The 21,633-nt window shown below is 43.8% G+C and overlaps 1 protein-coding gene across 1 annotated transcript in view; it reads right to left on the bottom strand.

The window, feature by feature from the left end:
- The window catches only part of 128up (GTP-binding protein 128up), an 87,288-nt gene that overhangs the window by 26,477 nt on the left and 39,178 nt on the right, over window positions 1–21,633 (bottom strand). Inside the window, exon 5 of the mRNA XM_080282454.1 lies at window positions 14,608–14,703. Within this exon, the coding sequence (XP_080138580.1) occupies window positions 14,608–14,703 (96 nt within the window). The remainder of the gene's footprint in view (window positions 1–14,607; window positions 14,704–21,633) is intronic.

Here is a 21,633-nt window from a genome sequence, read left to right as displayed (position 1 = left end):
TTTGTAATACTGTAGCCCCATCTCCACTGCTCAAATTCTGACTTCTCATGTTCATGACACACCAAAGTCTTACATATATTTGTTAATGTGGGCACTATAACTCTTTCATGCAATCCTCTTGAAGCTGCAACACTGAAGACCTGCACTGTACTAAAGCCTCTGCTCCACCAATCACTTTCCTTCCCTGTGTGACCCAGCTTTCCACTTCTTTTGGACATTTACCTCTCTTTTCTATCACTGCAGCCAAGTACACCCATTAACTCATGGACTGCGAGCCACAACTCAGGTTGGGTAGCATCGCGTTGCGAGCCACAGCTCAAGCTGGGTAGCATCGCGTTGCGAGCCATAGCTCAGGCTGGGTAGTGTCGCATTGTGAGCCACAATTCAGGCTGTGCCACCCTTCCAGTGGCCATGTATCACAGCTAACTACTCCACCCCTACACAAACTTACGCACGGTGCTACGATAAGACGGAGAGAGAAAGATTTTTTTTCTTTTTCATCAGATGATGCCCTGGAGGTTTACTTCAAGTTTATAATAAACCAAAACTAATTTTTTTTTTTTTTCCCACTACACCCCTATGCAAATTTATGCACGGCATTACGCAAAGACAGAGAAAGCGAGAGATATTTTCCCTCACCAGATGATGCCCTGGATGTTTATCTTCAAGTTTACAATAAACAAAAACTTTTTTTTTTTTTTTCGTTTTTTGTGCATCACAGGGTGGGATAAAAAAAGGTAACTGTGCAATCCACAGGTTTTAAAAAAATATTCAACACCCTTGTGGTGTGATACAATGCGACAAAGAGACCAAGGATTCTGAACTACTATCAGTACCAAATGAATACAATTTCACTTCTACAAATCATTTATCCCCCTGGGGGTTGGGGGGTTTCAAGAATACTCACCCAGTATCCCTGCTTGTAGTATGAGGTGACTAAAAGGGTTGGTGGTAGGTTTGTGCCCCACCCCATAAAAAGGACTAACGAAACAAGCGGCCACCCTTTCCGGGATTAAGGAATTGGGCCATAGATAGATAGACAGATAGACAAATCATTTCAGAGTTCATCACACCCAGGAGTAATGAATATATACATATTTTTTTTAGTGGGTGTATATTAACTCCCTCACCAATTCAAGTCTCTTTCCATTCATCAGCATATCACACTATACATCACGTTTTCATGCAACAGCAATTACTTTAATTTACCTAAATGTAAACAAAATTGTTTATTATTTACGGTACGGTATTTCATTAGACAAAACGGATGGGGGAGGGAATACTCACTTTACCAGATGCAACAAGTCTAATGATTTCCTGAAACCCAAGAAACCACTTACTGTACAATGTTGGGTTGTAATCATATTTACCAAATAATTGGGTGATGTGGAGCCTACTATGGTGTCCATTAACCCTTTAACCGCGAGTGTCATCCCAGAATGACATTGCAAAAACTGGACCAAACCGCGGGTGTCATTCTCGAATATTTGTGAATATTTTGAATACCGCGCGTTTTTTCCGTGTGCCAATTGTTTCAAGGGAGAGTAGCTATTAAGTTCTTTCACTCCAGCCGACCCCCACCTCCCTCCTCCCCCCCCCGGGCCCCCACCTCCCACCCCCTGGGCCCCCCACCCCACCCCGGACCAAACACGCATCAGTATCTGTCCAGCTGTGTGAGTGACAACACTGCTGATGTGGCAGTGAAGTGCAGGCAATTACAGTGCCTTTTACCTGCCTCAGTGAACACAGAGTGAGTGTTTATCATATGTGCAGTGTTCATATATGTTTATAGTATTATTATCAGAATGAGGTTGGCATTTGGTAATGGTGTGTGAGCGAAAAATAGTGATTACAACACCGCTGATATTTTTTTTTTTTTTTTTTTTTTTTTTTTTATGTGTCCGACTCTGGGCAAAGGCTTCATGGCCTATATCTCGGGGGCAGTAGCCTATCCCAAGGCCCAGTAGTCCTCCTACACCTCCACATGTCACCACTTCGGCGCTAACACCCACCGTCCATACTGAATACATGCTAGGGCTGTCTCATACAGGACTGGTGCATTGGTATTAGCGGGGGTACTTCTATGACATGTCGGCGGGTCATCTGGTAGATCAGGAAAGTGTGCTTTTATGAAATTCAAATCCTTAAACTGTTCCCTGCCCCAGCCGGGATTCGAACCTGGGTCCATCAGGACTGCAGGCCGCCTCTCTACCGATTCAGATATGGCAGTGAAGTGCGGGCAATTACAGTGCCTTTTACCTGCCTTAGTGAACACAGAGTGGGTGTTTATCGTGTGCAGTGTTCATATATGTTAATAGTATTATCATCAGAATGAGGTTGGCATTTGGTAATGGTGTGTGAGCGAAAAATAGTGATTACAACACCGCTGATGTGCCAGTGAAGTGCGGGCAATTACAGTGCCCTTTACCTGCCTCAGTGAACACAGAGTGGGTGTTTATCGTATATCCAGTGTTCATATATGTTTATAGTATTATTATCAGAATGAGGTTGGCATTTGGTAATGGTGTGTGAGCGAAGATAATGGTGTGTGAGCGAAAAAAAGTGATTTTAGATCGCTCACTTCTAATGGCACTGCTCATCCAGTGATAGTCAACGAAATCATGAAACCTACATCATTGCAAAGCTGAAGGTTAGTACTTTCTAATGGTACCTTATTTTTCGCTCTAGATTTATTCTGTGCAGAGTTATAAAGGTTTAAAATTTGTTTACATTTTGGCTGGAACCCCCGCGGGTGAGGCCAATTGGGGCAAAACGATGCCCGCGGTTAACCCTTTAACCACGGGTGTCATTCCAGAATGACAGTGACAAAACTGGACCAAACCGCAGGTGTCATTCTGGAATGATCGTGAATATTTTGAACACCGAGCGTTTTCCCGGCGCGCAAATAGTCTCACGCAAGAGTAGCTGTCGAGTTCTTTCATGCCAGCCATCCCACACCTCCCTCCTCCAACCCCGAGGGGGCCCCCCCCACCCCTGCCCTGACCCACATCAGTCAGTATCTGTCCAGCTCTGTGCGTGATAATGGCGCTCCGTCCCGACTCATCGTCACTCGCTTCCTCCTCTACAATGATTAGTGCTAGTGTTCCCTCTACCTCTACACTGGTAAAGGAACTGCCGACGGCGAGGCAGAAGGGGTTGAGCACTCCTGAAATTAGAATTGAGCTGGACAAAACTGTAAGTACTACTCTTGATTGTGGCAGTGAAAGTGACACACTCACAGCAAGCAGTGATGATTTGGCAGTGATTGGTGGTGAACCATTTTCCATTGATAGTGACAGTGATGAAAGTGATCGTGTTGTTTCCCCCCCACCACACAGCAAGCAGTGATGATTTGGCAGTGATTGGTGGTGAACCATTTTCCATTGATAGTGACAGTGATGAAAGTGATCGTGTTGTTTCCCCCCCACCACCCCCAACTTACTCTGGGAAAGGAAAGGCTCCTATGGGCAAATCTGGTATTGCACGTGGGAAGGGAGTGAAGCGCAGGCTCACGTCTCCCACACCAGGCCCTAGTACGCATTTCCCATCAATTTCCCGTTCCCCTAGCCCTATTGCCCTCACATCATCATCATCATCATCATCTGTCGTGCCCTCTCCTCAGTCTACATCATCTGAGGAGTACGAATTACCAAAGCCTGCAAAGCGAGGGAAGGCAGGCCGTGCAGGCAGGCCTAGAACAAAGGGGATGCGTGGCAGTTGGAGGGCAAAGCTGGGCGATAAGCGAGGCGATAAGCGAGGTGATAAGCGGGGTAGAAAGGGTCAAGTTTCACCACGCACCAGGTCAGAAACCCCCCCGCCTGCTCCCCGCTCAGCTCCCTCACCTGTGCCACCCCCCCACTCACCGCCCCCGCACTCACCCCCCTCCCCGTTGCCTCCTGCCTCACCCACCTCCCGCTTGCCTCCTGCCTCACCTCTTGCCTCACCCATTGCCTCCACCTCAGCTCCTTCTCACGGGGAAACGAGTGGAATGCAACCTGCCCCTGCCACTGAACCACGCACAGGGAAAGTGGATGCATTTGTTTGGTCTGACGGTGCAGATTTTCAGCCACACAATCCACCGTTTGATATGACAAATGCTGGAATACAGCCTGCCTTCCCATGCAACGCAGGAGATGACTTTGTTGATTACTTCCTGGCCTTCATGGATGATGAAATCGTGCAGCATGTCAGCGATGAGACCAATAGGTATGCAGCTCATTGTGCAGCAGAAGGGCTGGGAACTATTGGCTCACCAAAGCAAGTGTCGTGGTTGCCTGTCGGGATCAGAGAGCTGTATGTGTTCTTTGCACTAATGTTTTTGATGTCCCATATAAAGAGACATGAGTTGGAGGAGTACTGGCTTGTGGATGACATAACTACTATCCCAATATTCGGGAAGTATATGTCACGGGATCGGTTCCGACAGCTACTTGGATACCTGCACTTCGCTGACAATGCAAACCCGTCCCAAACTGACCCTTTATGGAAAGTGAGGGATTTTCTCAACAGGATTAGGGATCAATTTATGCGATTTTTCCGGCCTATGCAGAAAGTCGTCATAGACGAATCCCTGGTATTGTTCAGAGGACGTCTCAAATTCATGCATTACATCCCCAGCAAACGCCACCGCTTTGGGATAAAGTTCTTTGTGCTGTGTGACTGTGAGATGGGGTATATCCTGGATTTTGTCATTTACTCGGTGAGCACAATGGATGTGAACAGGAAAGACCCCCTTGGCTTCTCTGGCTCTGTTGTAAAAGTGCTGATGGAGAGGTATTTTGGTGGTAATCATGTGCTGTACACAGACAATTACTACACAGCACCGAAACTCTCCAAATACCTTGCTGAACACGGCATTGGCACTGTTGGCACTGTACGGAGCTATAGGAAAGAGTGGCCTAGTTTCCCCTACGTGTCAAGTGGGGTTGGTGGAGGATTAGTGCCCCTCCCTGTAAAACAATTAACTCTAAGCCCTTGGCCACCCTGTTTGGGATACATGGCGTCTGGCAATGAATGAATGAATGAATGAATCATCATCATCCAGGGGAGATGTTCACCTGAAGAAGTCAGACAAGCTTCTTGCGATCAGGTGGCATATCAAGAAGGTCGTGAATATGATCAGCACCATCCACAAGGGGGAATTGAAGAGAACTGGGAAGGTCAGCTACAGGACGGGAGAGCCAATCATGAAGCCTGATGCCGTCATTGATTATAATGTAAATATGAGACTTGCTGATAAGTCTGATATGATGATTGGCGAAATCGACATGTCTCAGGAGAAACACCCGATGGTACAGGAAGGCTTGCCTGCACATGCTCGATATGTGCATGCTCAACGCCTTCATTCTCTACAAGACACAAGTCGGGGGCATAAGGCAACCATCACTGAGACAGTTTTCCAAGACTGTCGTGCAGCAGCTACTTGCACGATTTGGTCAGGTGACGGCATTGATCCCGAGGCGACACTCTGACACACAACCTGACCGTCTTGAGTGCCGCAATTACATGAGCCGGCACCAGCTTGTGAAATTGCCTCTTACAGCAGGCGGCAGGTTGTCACAGGGCCGCTGCAGAGTATGTTCTAACACCACACAGAGGCCTAGGACGAGAAAAATGAGCACACACCAGTGCCTGGAATGCCAAGTCGCTCTATGTGTAACTCCGTGCTTTGCCGAGTACCACTCTCTGAGTAAATACTGAAAGTGACAGTGATATATAGTGATGCGACAGTGACGTGCTTTGCCAATAATTGTATAATGGATAATGTAGTAATAAGGGATATTTTGCCTAGAAAAAAAAGGAAATATTGGCCAGTATAATAAGTGATATTGTAATAAGAGAATCTGCGGCACTTGTGGAATTCTGCGGCACTTATGTAATTCTGTGATGCGCCAGTGACGCAATATAGTAATAAGTGCAGTGTAAATATAATGTATATTGCCCATATTATATGTAAAATAATATTAGAAGTTAGAAAGAATGAAAAGATCACATGAAACGTCAGTGAGAGGGTGCCGCCGCAGTGAAGAGCGGGCACAGCCGCAGGGAAGTGCCTTTTACCTACCTCAGTGAACACAGAGTGGGTGTTTATCGTATGTACAGTGTTCATATATGTTTATATTACTATTATGAGAGAGTGGTTGGCATTTGGTACTGGTGTGTGGGGCGTAAAATAGTTATTTCACACCCCTCACTTCTAACGGCTCTCCCCGTCCTGTGAAAGTCAACAAAGTCATGAAACCTACATCAATGGTAAGCTGAAGGTTAGTACTTTCTAATGGTACCTTATTTTTTTCTCTAGCTTTATTCTGTGCAGAGTTATTAAGGTTTAAAGGTTTGTTTACATTTGGCTGAAACCCCCACGGGAGAGGACAGTCAGACCAAAACAATACCCACGGTTAAAGGGTTAAAGGGTTAACTAGGTGGAGAGATGCAAATGTGACATCCATCAAGGAACCAAACCTCCATACTCTTCCCCACAAAGGAAAATCAGTTCACTGCATAGGACTGCCTTGCAGGGGCAGTTGCTTGCCTCCAGTTGATGGATCTGCTTAGCCTGATAGATCAGAGTTACTCAACAACAACCAGGTTCGTCAAAAATCAAGTACTGCCAAAAATCCTTTCTTCCTTTTATCATCTAGGTAAGGGAACTACACAAATACCCTCTCCACAGCAAGTAAAGTATCAAAAAACCAACACAAATCAATATACTATTACTGCTGATCTCTATCTATCTATCTATTGCCAGACGCCTCAATCCCGTTTGGGGTGGCCACAAACAAATCGCTTCCAAGTCGCCCTGTCTCCCGCCACTTCACTGCCCTGCTCCCAACTCACACCCCCCTCTCTCATATACCTCTCCAACCCATCCCTCCATCTCATCCTCGGCCTCCCCCTCCCTCTTCCCCCCTCCACCTCACTCACATACACTCTCTTCGTCAGTCTTTCACCCTCCATCCTCTCCACATGGCCAAACCACCTCAGTGTGTTCCTCATAACGCTTCCTATCACATCCACATCCACACCACAACGCTCCTTTATATCCTCATTTGTCAGCCTGTCTCTCCACGTGACTCCACAGGCTCCTCTTAAATAACTCATTTCCACTGCTCTCACTCTTGACTTGTGTCCTTCCAACAATGTCCAAGCTTCACTTCCGTACGTTAGAGTTGGTATCACAATACTGTCATGTAGTAACTTTTTCACTTCCATGCTCACTTCCCTGTTTCTTATCACTGCTTTCAAGGAACCAGCAACCTTTCTTCCCTGCTGTACCCTTTCAAGCACTTCACCCTCCAAACCTCCATCCTTACTCATCACACTACCCAAATACTTAAACGTACTCACATTTTCCAATTCCTCACCATCCAACCTCGCTGTACATTCACTAACTTCACCTCTCTCAAAGACCATCACTTTACTCTTCCCTACATTCACCTTTAGGTTCTGTTTCTTACGCACTCTCTCAAACTCATCCACCAAGCCTTGCAGCTCCTCTTCGTCTTCACTCAACAACACAGTATCATCTGCAAACAACAGTACAGGAAGTTTCCAAACACTATCCTCTCTCACCAGGGCCACTCCAACACCCACTACCCTACCTTGTACCTCTTTTATTACCCCATCCATGTACAGATTGAACAACCATGGAGACATGACACATCCCTGTTTCAAACCAACTTTCAAAGAGAAAAATTCACTCAGTTCACCATCCACACGCACTGCAGCCTTCGCACCATCGTACATACTCTTCACAGCATTCAACAACTTCCCATCTACTCCATATATTCTTAACACTTTCCACAATCCTTGTCTATCCACCCTGTCATATGCTTTCTCCAAATCCATGAAAGCCGCAAACAACTTCTTTCCCTTCTCTAGAAACTTTTCCACTAAAGATCTAAGAATGAATATCTGATCTACACAACCTCTTCCCTTCCTAAAGCCTCCCTGTTCTTCTCCAACTAATTTCTCTGTTCTTTCTCTAACTCTGTCTATAAGTATCCTACCATACACTTTTCCTATTATACTAAGAAGACAAATGCCCCTATGATTACCACACACTTCTTTTTCCCCTTTTCCTTTGTACAAGGGAATAATTATACCTGACTTCCAATCCTCCGGGACTCTACCTTCCTCCCAGGCCAATCTGCACATCTTCCACATCCATTCTACTACTATCTCTCCCCCATGCTTCAGCATTTCACCACACACTCCATCAATTCCTGGGGCTTTCCCCGATTTAACTTTCTTCATTGCTTCCAAAACTTCTATCCTACTGATTTCTTCCTGTCTTCTCACCTCCCTCCTTCTCCCAGCCATTCCCCAGCCACTTATACTCGCATTACTTCCATCCTCTACGTTCAACAATTCCTTAAAGTGTTCTCTCCATCTGCTCACTTTTTCTCCCTTCTCCACTAGTAATCTACCATTTTTATCTTTCACTCCCCTGCTAACTTCACTTCCACCCTGTCTTACTCTTTTCACTTCTCTCCAGAACATTTTCTTACAGTCCCTCCACTTTACACTCAAATTCCTTCCAAATTCCTCATGGTAGCCTTGGCTACCATTTCATAATTCCTTGGCACCACTAGCACAGATTTATTTTGATTACGGAGGGCAGGGGATTAATGAGACTAAACAGTACATACTGTACATGCAGAGAGTACAGCGGCTTGTATATAAAAACTATTAAAGCAGGAAAAATGCCAAACTATGTAATGCAAGGACAAGAAATGTAGCACAAATAACTACTTGTAGTCTAATCTCCCACCACCACATTATTACAGTGGCACTTTTTTGTAAGGTTATGTTTTCTGCAATTTCAGTTTTCCTGTTTTGGGTATGTGTATTTTCATTGTAAATAACGTCTGTAATCTGAGGATAAGTGTTGCCTCAATAATGCATTTTTTCAAGATTACTCGAATTCTAGGGAGGGAGGGTAGATGGTAGTCATTGGAGGTTAGGAAGAGGAGAGGACAGACACAAGGCGAAATACAAGACAGCTGCAGTAGACAAGGGTATGGTGTAGGTTTGGTTATTCGACTGTAGCGAACAAGGCGTTAGCTTCTACGTATCCACCTATCAAACTCTGTAGCAGTCAGTGGGGTTCGACACCACCACTCAGAACATTCTTCAAATGTGGGGCCAGCTTTAAACAAACCAAGCCATGCAGTCACCCAGGGGGAATGATTACAGAGGACATCCACTGTGACACCTCTGTGCATGCGTGCGTGCGTGCATGTGTATGTGCTGGGGGGGAGATTTATCCCCCCATCCCCCTGGGATCTAAAACCCATGCTTCATGCTGATCCTTAGCTTTTAGAGACTTGACTCTTCTCGAATCAGCTGCAACATTCACACACACATTCATTCATTCACTGCCAGACGCCATGTATCCCAAACGGGGTGGCCAAGGGCTTAGAGTTAATTGTTTTACAGGGAGGGGCACTAATCCTCCACCAACCTCACTTGACACGTCGGGAGAACGTTAACTTTTTAAATACTTGAAGGATAATGACACTCTCTGAGAAAGTAATCACAGATGTAGCATAACACTGTCCTTGAAAGCTCAGTATTCAATATATCTGCCACTTACAATGGTCTTACATGCTTATTTCCCTCATTGTGATACACACTGATACTTTCAACATTTCAACTTCTTGCAGCACTGTTCACCATATAACTGGAGATATGAAATGATCAGAGACAATATACAGTCTTCCATCCATCCATCCATCATCCAATCCTACGTTAACCCACGAGAAGCGTACGAGCCCGGGGCTAGGCAAGCTGGTCCTGACATTTGAGATGACAGTGACCAGCCTCATTCATCCTGGAGTGGCCCATTGTGAGCAATAAACCTCAACCACCCCTTGGATATGAACCTACACAGGCACAATCCGATTGGAGCACCTTAATTAGCCACTAAACCACCAGGTGCCATAATTTGGCTATATGGTTACCACCCAGCATTTTAAATGGTTTCCTGGTGTACAGGAAACCATTTGGCTTGTCAATCAGTATAGAGTCACCCTCTTGCAGAAGCAAGAGGAAAGAACGATGGAAAGAAAGACAGAAAAGGGGATGTAAAGTCACCCATAAGCAGAAGAGGAAAGAATGAAGGAAAGAAAGACAGAAGAGAGGAAAGGGCAGACACTCAAAGCAGCGCTACATTGCGTGAGTGGATGGTGAGTGCCCATTTTGAAAAATGTTAACATTCCTTTAATCATGCTATGATTCCTTAAGAATTTTATTTTTCCTTGTTACCATTTAAAGTTTGGCTATGCTTTGTTTTTCTGCAATATATGAAGAATACTATTTTATATCCATAAGAAAATTTCAACATTTTTATAATAAGAAAGCAATATGCATCAAGTTAAAATCATACAACAAATATTCAAAACCTAATGTCATCAATGAATTCTCCATCCACATAAACTTGAGATAAGTAGTTTACTGTCTAACAGGTGAAATTAAGGAAAGAAGAGATATAACTCTAGCAATCTGTAGTTCTTTCTACAAGCCAACATGAGAGGAAAATAAGCACTGCTGAGACAAGAGATTTATTTCCTTTTACATGAGAGGAAAACAAGCCCTACTGAGACTTGTATCACTGAATGTGGTGGCAGGTGGTGGCAACCATCATCCACTCAATTCATGCTGTGCTGCTTACCTTCTTCCTTCACCTTTCTCATTCTTTTTCTGTGTCTGCCCTCCTCTCTTCCTATTTTCCCCAGCTTTCTTGTAAATGTTTATTAGTCTTCTTTCCTTTTCAGGTGGCTTTGCACTGAATGACAAGCCTAATGGTTTCCTGTAAGCCAGGAAACCATTCACAATGCTGGGTGGTAACCTTATTACCAACCTATACGTGTTCCGTAAGTGTCAACAAGTGAGTTGGCAGAGGGTTAGTGTCCAACACTGGAAAAACAACTACTGTAACTCAGACACAAACGGTCACCCCTTACAAGACTAAGGTGTCTGACTATATACAGATAGACAGATAACTGAATTCTACAATGGTTTTAACATCACATAAGGCAATGTCAAAGAAGAAGCAAATGCTAAAATGATAGCAATGGGAGATAACTATCATTATGTTGGTAGACGGTCAGGCAAAGGTAATGTGATTTACTGCAGTTTTGAAAGGAAATTTAAAGAAAAAGTTAACACCACTTGGTTCCATGTCAATAGTTCAACAGATAAGCAATTTTCATTGAAAATATGTAGCAAGTGTGGATGCAATAGCAAGATGAAGTGACACTGAATAATTTGCAGGAAAATGGAGGAGAGGCCAAAGCATAGAAGCCTGCAAAAGGCAAATAGCTTCATAGTTACAGGTGGATTTCAGTTTGCCAGTGCTTCTGTAGTAGTTTTTCCTGGTCACTAACAAAATTTGACATTTGCTTGTTCCCCATGGTTGTTCAGTATATATATATATATATATATATATATATATATATATATATCCCATTGGAGCCCGGTGTCCGGAATATTGGACAGAACTGGGATTTTTCGAGTCTTTATAAAGTAGGGAACCCCCGGGTAGGGACCTATGAGCTTTGCGACTATGAGCCGATAGGCAGAGGGCGGTACGCTTAGGACCCAGCCAGCACCATGCCTCACCCAGCACCCCGAGGATCCAATGGAAGATATATATATATATATAAATGGACGAGGTGATGAGAGAAGTAAAAACACAAGTAATGGAGAGAGGGATGGCACTAGTAATGAATGGTGATGGATGGAATATCTCAAATGTGTTGTATGCTGATGATGCAGTGCTACATGCAAACACCAGACAAGAGTTTGGTAGACTAATGCAAAGTTTTGTAGATGTCTGTAAGCGTCGTGCCTTAAGAGTAAATGTCTATCTATCTACCTATCTATTGCCAGACGCCTCAATCCCGTTTGGGGTGGCCACAAACAAATCGCCTTCAAGTCGCCCTGTCCCCCGCCATTTCACTGCCCTGCTCCCAACTCACACCCCCTTCTCTCATATACCTCTTCACTCCATACTTCCATCTGATCCTCGGCCTCCCCCTCCCTCTTCCTCCCTCCACCTCACTCACATACACTCTCTTCGTCAGTCTTTCACCCTCCATCCTCTCCACATGGCCAAATCACCTCAGTGTGTTCCTCATAATACTTCCTATCACATCCACATCCATACCACAACGCTCCTTTATATCCTCATTCGTCAGCCTGTCTCTCCATGTGACTCCACAGGCTCCTCTTAAATAACTCATTACCACTGCTCTCACTCTTGACTTGTGTCCTTCCAACAACGTCCAAGCTTCACTTCCATACGTTAGAGTTGGTATCACAATACTGTCTTGTACTGTAGTAACTTTTTCACTTCCATGCTCACTTCCCTGTTTCTTAACACTGCTTTCATGGAACCAGCAACCTTTCTTCCCTGCTGTACCCTTTCAAGCACTTCACCCTCCAAACCTCCATCCTTACTCATCACACTGCCCAAGTACTTAAACGTACTCACATTTTCCAATTCTTCACCATCCACCCTCGCTGTACATTCACTGACTTCACCTCTCTCAAAGACCACCTCTTTACTCTTCCCTACATTCACCTTTAAATTCCATTTCTTACACACTCTCCCAAACTCATCCACCAAGCCTTGCAGCTCCCCTTCGTCTTCATTCAACAACACAGCATCATCTGCAAACAACAGTACAGGGAGTTTCCAAACACTATCCTCTCTCACCAGTGTCACTCCACCATCCACTACCCTACCTTGTACCTCTTTTATTACCCCATCCATTAACAAATTGAACAACCATGGAGACATGACACATCCCTGTTTCAACCCAACCTCCAAAGAGAAAAATTCACTTAGTTCACCATCCACACGCACTGAAGCCTTAGCACCATCATACATACTCTTCACAACATTCAACAACTTTCCATCTACTCCATATATTCTTAATACTTTTCACAATCCTTGTCTATCCACCCTGTCATATGCTTTCTCCAAATCCATGAAAGCCGCATACAACTTCTTTCCCTTCTCTAGAAACTTTTCCACTAAAGATCTAAGAGTAAATGTACAAAAGGGTAAAGTGATGATTACTGACAGAGAAAGTGACTTCTGGTGTGATGTTACAGTGAATGGAGAGAGAATAGAATTGGTGAGAGCTCAAATACCTGGGTACAGTGATAAAAAAAGAGGAAAATGTGCAAAAGCAGTGGAAAGTAGAGTGACACAAGGAAGGAAGGTAGATGGTGCCATGTAGGCCTTCATAAAAAACAAAGGCTTGAGTGTTGCAGCTGAACGAGGTTTACATGACGAGTGTTAGTGTCAACTTTAACATACGGATGTAAGACTATGGTGTGGCGTGAAAATGAAAAGTCAGGAGTAACAGCAGTGGAGATGGGACTGCTCAGGAATGTTTGTGGAGTACAGAGAGTGGATAGGATATGGAATAATGTGATTCAAGAAAGATGCAGAGTGAGGAAGTCTGTGGACACCAGAATCAGAGAGATTATACTGAGATGGTCTGGTCATGTGGAGAGAATGGATAACAATAGAGAGGTGAAAGAGGAATACCTCAGTGAATCTGAAGGAGGGAGGAGGCAAGGTAGGCCAAGAAGAAGGTGGAGGGATATGGTGGATGAGTATGTGAGGTAGAGAGGTATGGAAGTTGGTGAGGCTAAGGAACTGACAAGAGATCGAGCCGGCTGGAAGAATTTTGTGCAGACAAACGCATAACCAGGGATTTAGCATCCTTCTTTAATGTGACAGCATTCGGACTGACTTCATCAGGTAGGTATATATGAAGCTACAGAACGTGGTGAAATTTTTTTTGGTCTATCCGATGAAGCCAGGGTTCCGTGGGTTTGAATGATGAGTGAATGAAACCGTGACCCATTGAACTGGGCAAACTTAGGCTGTCTTGACACAGCTACTCCTCACCCTGCCCTAGGGTGGGAATGGAGGTCTGGATGATGATGATGATGATGATGATGATGATGATGATGATGATGATGATGATGATGATGTTGATGATGATGATGATGACTGTTTTTCAGTCAGATATTACTGTAAACACTTATGATTTATTTTCACTCAAAATATGACAGTAATTTAGAATGCTGTGCATTAAAACATACGAAGATAACTGCAGTCGGCCAGCTGGCCCATGCTACGCATCCCCAACATGACTGTGATTAAACTGCTAGAACAAGACATAAACAGCAAAGAAGAAGGCTCTACCCCCACCCACCAAAATCTCCAGCCCAAACTGGCAGGAAAAATTGAGAAGAAATATCATACAGTATAGAATAACTAGCCCGCAGTGTAGGGGTTAAATGGGACATATTACATGTATTTCAGGAAGAAGTGGAATAACAAGGATGTGAAATAAATTGCAAACGATTGAAATTATGGGTCAAGTTAGTGGAAAATAGGTATAGTTTTCATTTTTTGGTCTAGAATATGCTACTGTACTCATTTAATTTCAGACACATGCCTGAAATTCAGCATATGAGGATCAATAGATATGATGGATTTTCCACTTCATCAAATCAGGCTTCCCCACAATCAGCCTGTTATAGGGAGGGTCTACAGTATTAAACAGTGATTCATACCTTCACCAGTTCTAGATCTAGTTCACTCTGCTGCGCTGCACACTGAAGATTCACTCCACCTTTCTCCTTTTTCCGGAAGGTAATTTGAGGTGGCTCCTGTTAATACAGATTAAGCATGGTCATTACTTTTACTAATGTTAAATATATAATAACAACCTCATAATGCTAAACTTACACTTTTTATAATACTAAACTTATAAGTAAAAGAAGAGGATATTAGCAGACCCAGACATAAAGAAATGACAATGATTAGACAGATGTGTGGTGCGTCCTTGAATGCAAGGCCTGAAGGGGCTACATTTGCAACTGAAGAGTTGAGAAGAAGGATGGGACTCGAATGTATTGTTGTGATCGTTTGGGGCAGCTGACAGGATGGAGGATAACAACTGGATGCGGAAGGCAAAACGTGTATAACACAAGGGAAGGGTTGCGAGAGACAGACCAAAAACAAGACCTGGGACGTGGTCTTGCCACTAAACCTCAGGGATGGGGGACTGAACAGGGAGGCTGCCAGACAATAAGCAGCATGAACAGCTGCCGGTAGGTGACCAAGACCGACACATGCAAGCATGTTAGAGCCTTTATAAATTATAAACGATACAAAATCTTCAATCACAACCATACTGTCCAACTTGCACTAATAATTTTTATAGCTATCCTCACCCTGTTACACAACCAAACCAACTCATTCTGCCCACTGCTCTCTGCCCACCTAACCCTCTTTCTGGCCCCTTCATTGAATTCCTAAAAGAAATCTGTGACTATTCTTCCCATTATTTCACATACAATATCCACCTGCAAAGTGTGCTCCATCCACACTGCCCCAACAGTTCCACCATCCAGTAACATCCTAGCTTGCTCCACACACTCCTCTCTATCCACTCCACAATTTTTTGTTCCCCCAACATATGATTCAATTTTTATATATTTTTATTGCTTTCACTTCATCATCATCCGGACCTCCTTTCCCACCAAAGGGCAGGGTGAGGAGTAGCAATGTCCAGACAGCACAAACTTGCCCAATCCAAATAGGCCCCACTTCCATTCACTCATCGTTCAAGCCCCCGGAATCCTGGCTCTACCAGATACGCCAAAAACATTCACCACATTCTGCAGCTTCACACAAACGTATCCGGTTGAGTGAGTCCGGACGTTGCCATACTCACAAGGGGTGCCAAAATCCCTGATCATGCATTTGTCCTCACAACATTCATCCAGCTAGCTTGATCTCATCAGTTCCCTAGCCTCGACGACTTCCAAACCTCGCTTCCTCAAACACTCATTCACCATATCTCTCCACCTTCTCCTTGGCCTACTTCGCCTCCTCCCTCCTTCAAATTCGCTCAGGTAAACCTTTTTCACCACTCTAATGTTATCCGTTCTTTCCACAAGACCATACCATCTCAGGATTCTCTCTTCCATTCTGGTGTCCACTGACTTCCTCACTCCTACCATTCACGAATCACACTATTTTGTATCCTATCCACCCTCTGTACTCCACATACATTCCTCAACAGTACCATCTTCACTGCTCTTACTCCTGACTTTTTTCATTTTCATGCCACACCATAGTCTCACACCCAAATGTTAGAGTTGGCACTAACACTCCCTCATGTAAGCCTCGTGCAGCTGCAACACTCAAGCCTCTGTTTCTTATCAAGGCCTTCATTGCACCAGCTACTTTTCTTCCTTGTGTCACTCTACTTTCAACTTCTTTTCCACATCTTCCCCTTTTTTCTATCACTGTACCCAAGTACAGTAATCCCCACACCTTCCGGACGCCCACTTTCCAGACATTGTGGGCCTGGACCTTCAGAACCCAAAAATGGCCAAAAAAAGAAAAAAATCCCCCCAAAATCCGAATTTTTTCCCACCCGTAATTTGAAATTGCCGCGCAGCGCCGAACAGCTGTTACACCACGGACCCTCACCCCTCCCTTCCTTCCCCCTCCCTCCTCCCCTGTCAGGGTTGCCAATAGTATTTTTCATTACTAAATGTGGGCAAATTTGGTCCTGAAAAATTTGTTTGGTAATGAATCAGAATAATGCATTACCAAACGGATTTTTCACATGTATGAGGATATACAGGATGAAGATGGTGGACTGTTTGTTCTCTCTGATTAATCTGCTAACATACATAGCGTGAAAATAATCAAAATGCTGTTAATTATAAGAAAAGTGATTACACGTATTTCCACTTGTATATATAATTAGTGAAGAATAAATGCTAGCTTTACGAATTTGGTAATGAAAAGTTATACAGTAACCCCTCCAATATCCGGATCAATAGAGCCATAGGCAGGTCCGGATAGTGGTCCTGTCCGGATATTGGGCCCCAGCTTATGGACTTGTATTTATGGACCCTAACTCTGAAAAACACCTATACAACTCCCTCTGGACATGCATTGCACCTATTTCAGACCCAAATCACACCAATAAGGGATATAAAAGACTGAAATAAATGCAAAAGAACCATAAAATGAGGTTTTAGAGGTGAGTTTATACAATATTAAACATTCTGGGTACTTACAAGTCCCTTGCTCTTGGACTGGTTTGAACCGCCAGTTTGCAGTCCACAGTTAATCCTCTTCACTCTAAATTCTAATTTCTTAACACTGCACAACACTGTAAATTCCCGTGTGTTCTAGTGGTAAGGTATTGCAGTTTATTCACTGTTTATTCACAAAAAACAAGCACCTGTAGCTTGCACTGTTATGAGTATCTGCTCTCCATCAGAGTTAAGCTGTGACTGTTGATGTTGGTGGGGTAACAGAGTTGCCAGATCGCAACAGCCACATTACCAATCTCCTCAACTTTCATTGTCAAATATAACTTTTCATTACCAAATTCGTAAAGCTAGCATATATTCTTCATTAATTATATATACAAGTGGAAATACATGTAATCACTCTCCTTATAACTAACACCATGTTGATTATTTTCACACTATGTAGGGTAGCAGATTAATCAGAGAGAGCAAACAATCCACCATCTCCATCCTGTGTATCCTCATACATGTGAAAAATCCATTTGGTAATGCATTATTCTAATTCATTACCAAACGAATTTTTCATTACCAAATTGGCCCACACTTGGTAATGAAAAATACCAAATGGCTACCTGACAAGGGAGGGGGGAGGGGGAGGAAGGAAGGGTGAAGGGACCATGGTGTAACAGCTGTTTGGCGCCAGGCGGGAATTTCAAATTATGGGAGGGAAAAAAGTCAGATTTTTTTCGAATTTTTTGCGGTTTTTGGCCCATTTTGGGAATATTGGATCCCAGGAGGATTATGTCCAGTTAGTGGGGATGTTCGGATATTGGGCGTTCGGATATTAGAGGGATTACTGTATTTGGTAATGAAAATTAAGGAGTTTGGTAATGTGGCCATTGTGATCTGGTAACTCTGTTTCCCCCTCACCAACACCCAAACAGTTACTGCCTAACTTAGATCATGAGTGGTTGTTTATTGTAATGGAAGCAACATGTGCTCATTTTTTTGTGTGAATAAACAGTGAATAAACTGCAATACCTTGCCACTAAACCACACGGGAATTTACAGTGTTGTGCAGTGTTAAGAAATTAGAATTTAGAGTGCAATGGATTAACTGTGGAGTGCAAACTGGCAGTTGAAAATGGCTGTTGAAACTGGCCTGATGCAATTAACAATGTGCAGTGTTAAACAGTTACAACTCACAGTGCAAAGAATTACTGTACGTGCAGCATAACACTGGATTACTGTAAGTAATTCAAGAGCATTTTCACCGCTGCCAAAACCTTACAAAAGGCGGCCACAAATGTGCTGTAAGTACCCTGGCTGAGGTACAGTCACTTCTAATTCCTCATTCTTTGGTTCCTTTTCATTTATTTCATGCTTTATGTCCATTACTGGTGTGAATAGGATCTTAAATGGGTTTAAATAGGTGCTATGCATGTCCAGTAGGGAGTTATTCAGGTGGCTTTCAAAGTTAGGCTGGGTTAGGGTCCTTAAGTACCAGTCTAGGAGCCAGGGCCCACTTTCCAGACATGCCTTTGGCTCTATTACATCGGATAGTGGAGGGATTACTGTATTTGAACTCTCACATCAATTCCAGTCTCTCTCCATTCACTGTGACATCACACTGCGAGTCACCTTCTCTCTCAATAACCATCGCTTTTCTCTACATTTACTCTCAAGGCACGACGCTCACAGACATCAGCAAAACTCTGCACTAGCCTACCAAGTTCCTGTCCGGTACTTGCAAGCAGTACTGCATCATCAGCATACAACAAATTTGAGATATAAAACCCATCACCATTCATTACCAATGCCATACCTCTCTCCATTACTCGTGTTTTCACTTCTCTCATCACCCCATCCATATATATATTGAACAACCAAGGGGACATCACACAACCTTGTCACATGCCCACACCGATTGTGAACCATTCATTTAGATGCCCATTAACCCTTACACATGCTTTGCTATCATCATAAAAACTCCTGACAGCACCTAGCAGCTTTCCATCTACACTTAATGTTTTCACCGAATGGTACAATTTCATAGCCCACAATATTATGACAAAACCTACCTTCTGAGAGTACAGTAATCCCTTTAAGACCCGGATGCCCAAGTCCCGGACACCCCAAGTCCCGGACATTATGGGCTTGGGTCCTTGGACACCAAAAATGGCCATAAAACATAAAAATGAGAGAGAGAGAGAAAAAAGCCGATGTGTTCATCCCTACTTTAAATTTGCCGCATGGTGACGAACAACTGTGTTTTGGAGCAAAGTTCCTTCGATGTCTGCTAGAGCACCCCTGCATCCTTCCCAGTTCCTGCCTATCTACCATAGTGACTGCACGCTCGTCGCCATGGCTGCCCACATGCTCGTTTTTGTGAATAAACAGTGAATAAACTGCAATACCTCGCCACTAGACCACGTGGGAATTTACAGTGTTGTGCAGTGTTAAGAAATTAGAATTCAAAGTGCAAAGGATTAAGTGCAGAGTGCAAAATTGGCGTGACGCAAGAACAAGACGTGCAGTGTTAAACAATTGTAATTCACAGTGCAAAGGATTAAGTGCAGCACAACACTGGAGTACTGTACATGCTTCAAGTGCACCTTTACCACTGTCAGAGCTATAGAGGAGGTGGGTTAATCTTCGTGACGGCCATGGACATGTCATAAGTACCCTTGTACAGTAGTGCACCAACTTTCGCTACAGCAGGATTCGCGGCACCGAATATTCCCTAACTTCCACTTTTGCTTGAAAAAAAATGATTCTCGCGCACAAATTTTGGGTTTGGGACAATATTTTGAACTTTGAATTTCCTGAACCGCCCGCCCGCAACCCACCGCCATCTTGAATGACGTCATGTCAACACTCTGTCCACCCATTCCCGCCATTGTGTACAAGCGTGCTAGCTCCATTGTGTTGGATTCTCACGGTTCAATGGCCTCTACTATACCTGGTAATGTGGGGAAAGGGCCTGGTGGTGTGGGGGGAGAGCCTGGTGGTGTGGGGGGAGGGCCAGGAGGCAGTGGTGGTGATAAAAAGTGGCCAGGACATTCAAAGTCGGGCTAAATAAGCCCGCCACGCGCCTCGGATACTTACCCCCAACATCCATTAAACACCTCAACCTGGTCTCTGTGGTATGTTTCTCCTCATATAATGTGTACTGTACAGTTTTTATTGTTTGTATCTCACAATGCAATGTACAATAGTGATTTGATGTACTGTATTGCAAGTGAAAATGAAAATCTGATGTTACTTTAGGATAACCGGGAACCAATTAGCCTTTTTGCCATAAAGACAATGCCCCAACTTTCGCTAATTCCACTTTCGCACATTATTTTTGGACCTAATTAGGCGCGAAAATTGGTGCCCCACTGTACACAGCTAAATATTTTCCACATTTATTTCTAATTTCTCATTCTCTGGTTCCTTTCCATTTATTTCATGGTTTCTGTCCTTTATTTGTGTGCATAGGGTCTCAAATAGGTGCTATGCATGTCCAGTAGGGAGTTATTTAGGTGGCTTTCAAAGTTACATTGGGTTGGGGTCTATAAGTACCTGTCCAGGGGCATTTTTCCCAAGTCCCAGACATGCCTTTGGCTCTATTACGTCAGATCTTGGAGGCATACTGTATATGCATCTTCTCATGCCCAACCACCACCAGGCCCATCCCACTCCTCTCTACCCATCCTGCCCACTTACATTACTCTACTCTTTAATCTGCCATGTACCAGCCAACTTGGGACCCTCATGGAGACGTGGTGCCAGCCAATTTTCAACTTTTTTTTTTTTTTTTTTTTTTTTTTTTGCTAGATAGGTTAGGAATGATGAGAAAACATGGAAAACAACCATAAAAGGACCCACAGAAGCCTAAAAGGTTGATTTTGAGGTTGATTCGTTCTCCGCCGTCGGCTGAAATGTTGGGCCTGCCAGTGACACACAGTGAGCTGAGGAAAGAGATTGGTGTTTTCTTCTTGGGTAACTATCCCAAATGCCCTAGGGACACTCCTGGAAGGTACACAGATAATGTGGGAACTGTCCCTAAGCATAATGATGTGCAGGGGCCCATTACGACAAATGAGTGCGTGGCATTTACCTGGTAAATGTTCGTAATTTTGGAGTTAGTATTTAACACATGTAAAAAAGTGTTTGCATACTCTTTATCAGCATCAGCATCAAGTGGTAAATCACTTTCACCATCAATGGGGACCATCAGGAGATCGTCAATCTCACGTTAGGAAAGACCTCAGTGCGACATGATGCTCACTTACTCACAGTCAGAGTAAAACAGAGGAGACAGCTACCCACGCGGCCTAGGGGAGGAGTGGGTGGGTCATAGCATAGGTACCAGCCCTACAGAGGTGTGGAGCTATGCCTACCAAACATTCCCACAAAATTTGAATTTTCAAATTCTGGTGATTTTTTCAATTACAGGCCATAATATCAGGACTGTAACAATTTGTGCACACACATGGCACACTGTAATATTACAGCTGTGGCACACGGCGGGTTAATAAATAGTAAGCCTTT

The sequence above is a fragment of the Coenobita brevimanus genome, chromosome 93 (genome assembly GCF_032717465.1).
Source record: "Coenobita brevimanus isolate Jiangsu-jjx chromosome 93, ASM3271746v2, whole genome shotgun sequence".
Classification (NCBI taxonomy): Eukaryota; Metazoa; Arthropoda; class Malacostraca; order Decapoda; family Coenobitidae; genus Coenobita; species Coenobita brevimanus.
Note: the sequence above shows the minus strand (reverse complement) of the source record. Positions and strands in the feature narration are given on the sequence as shown.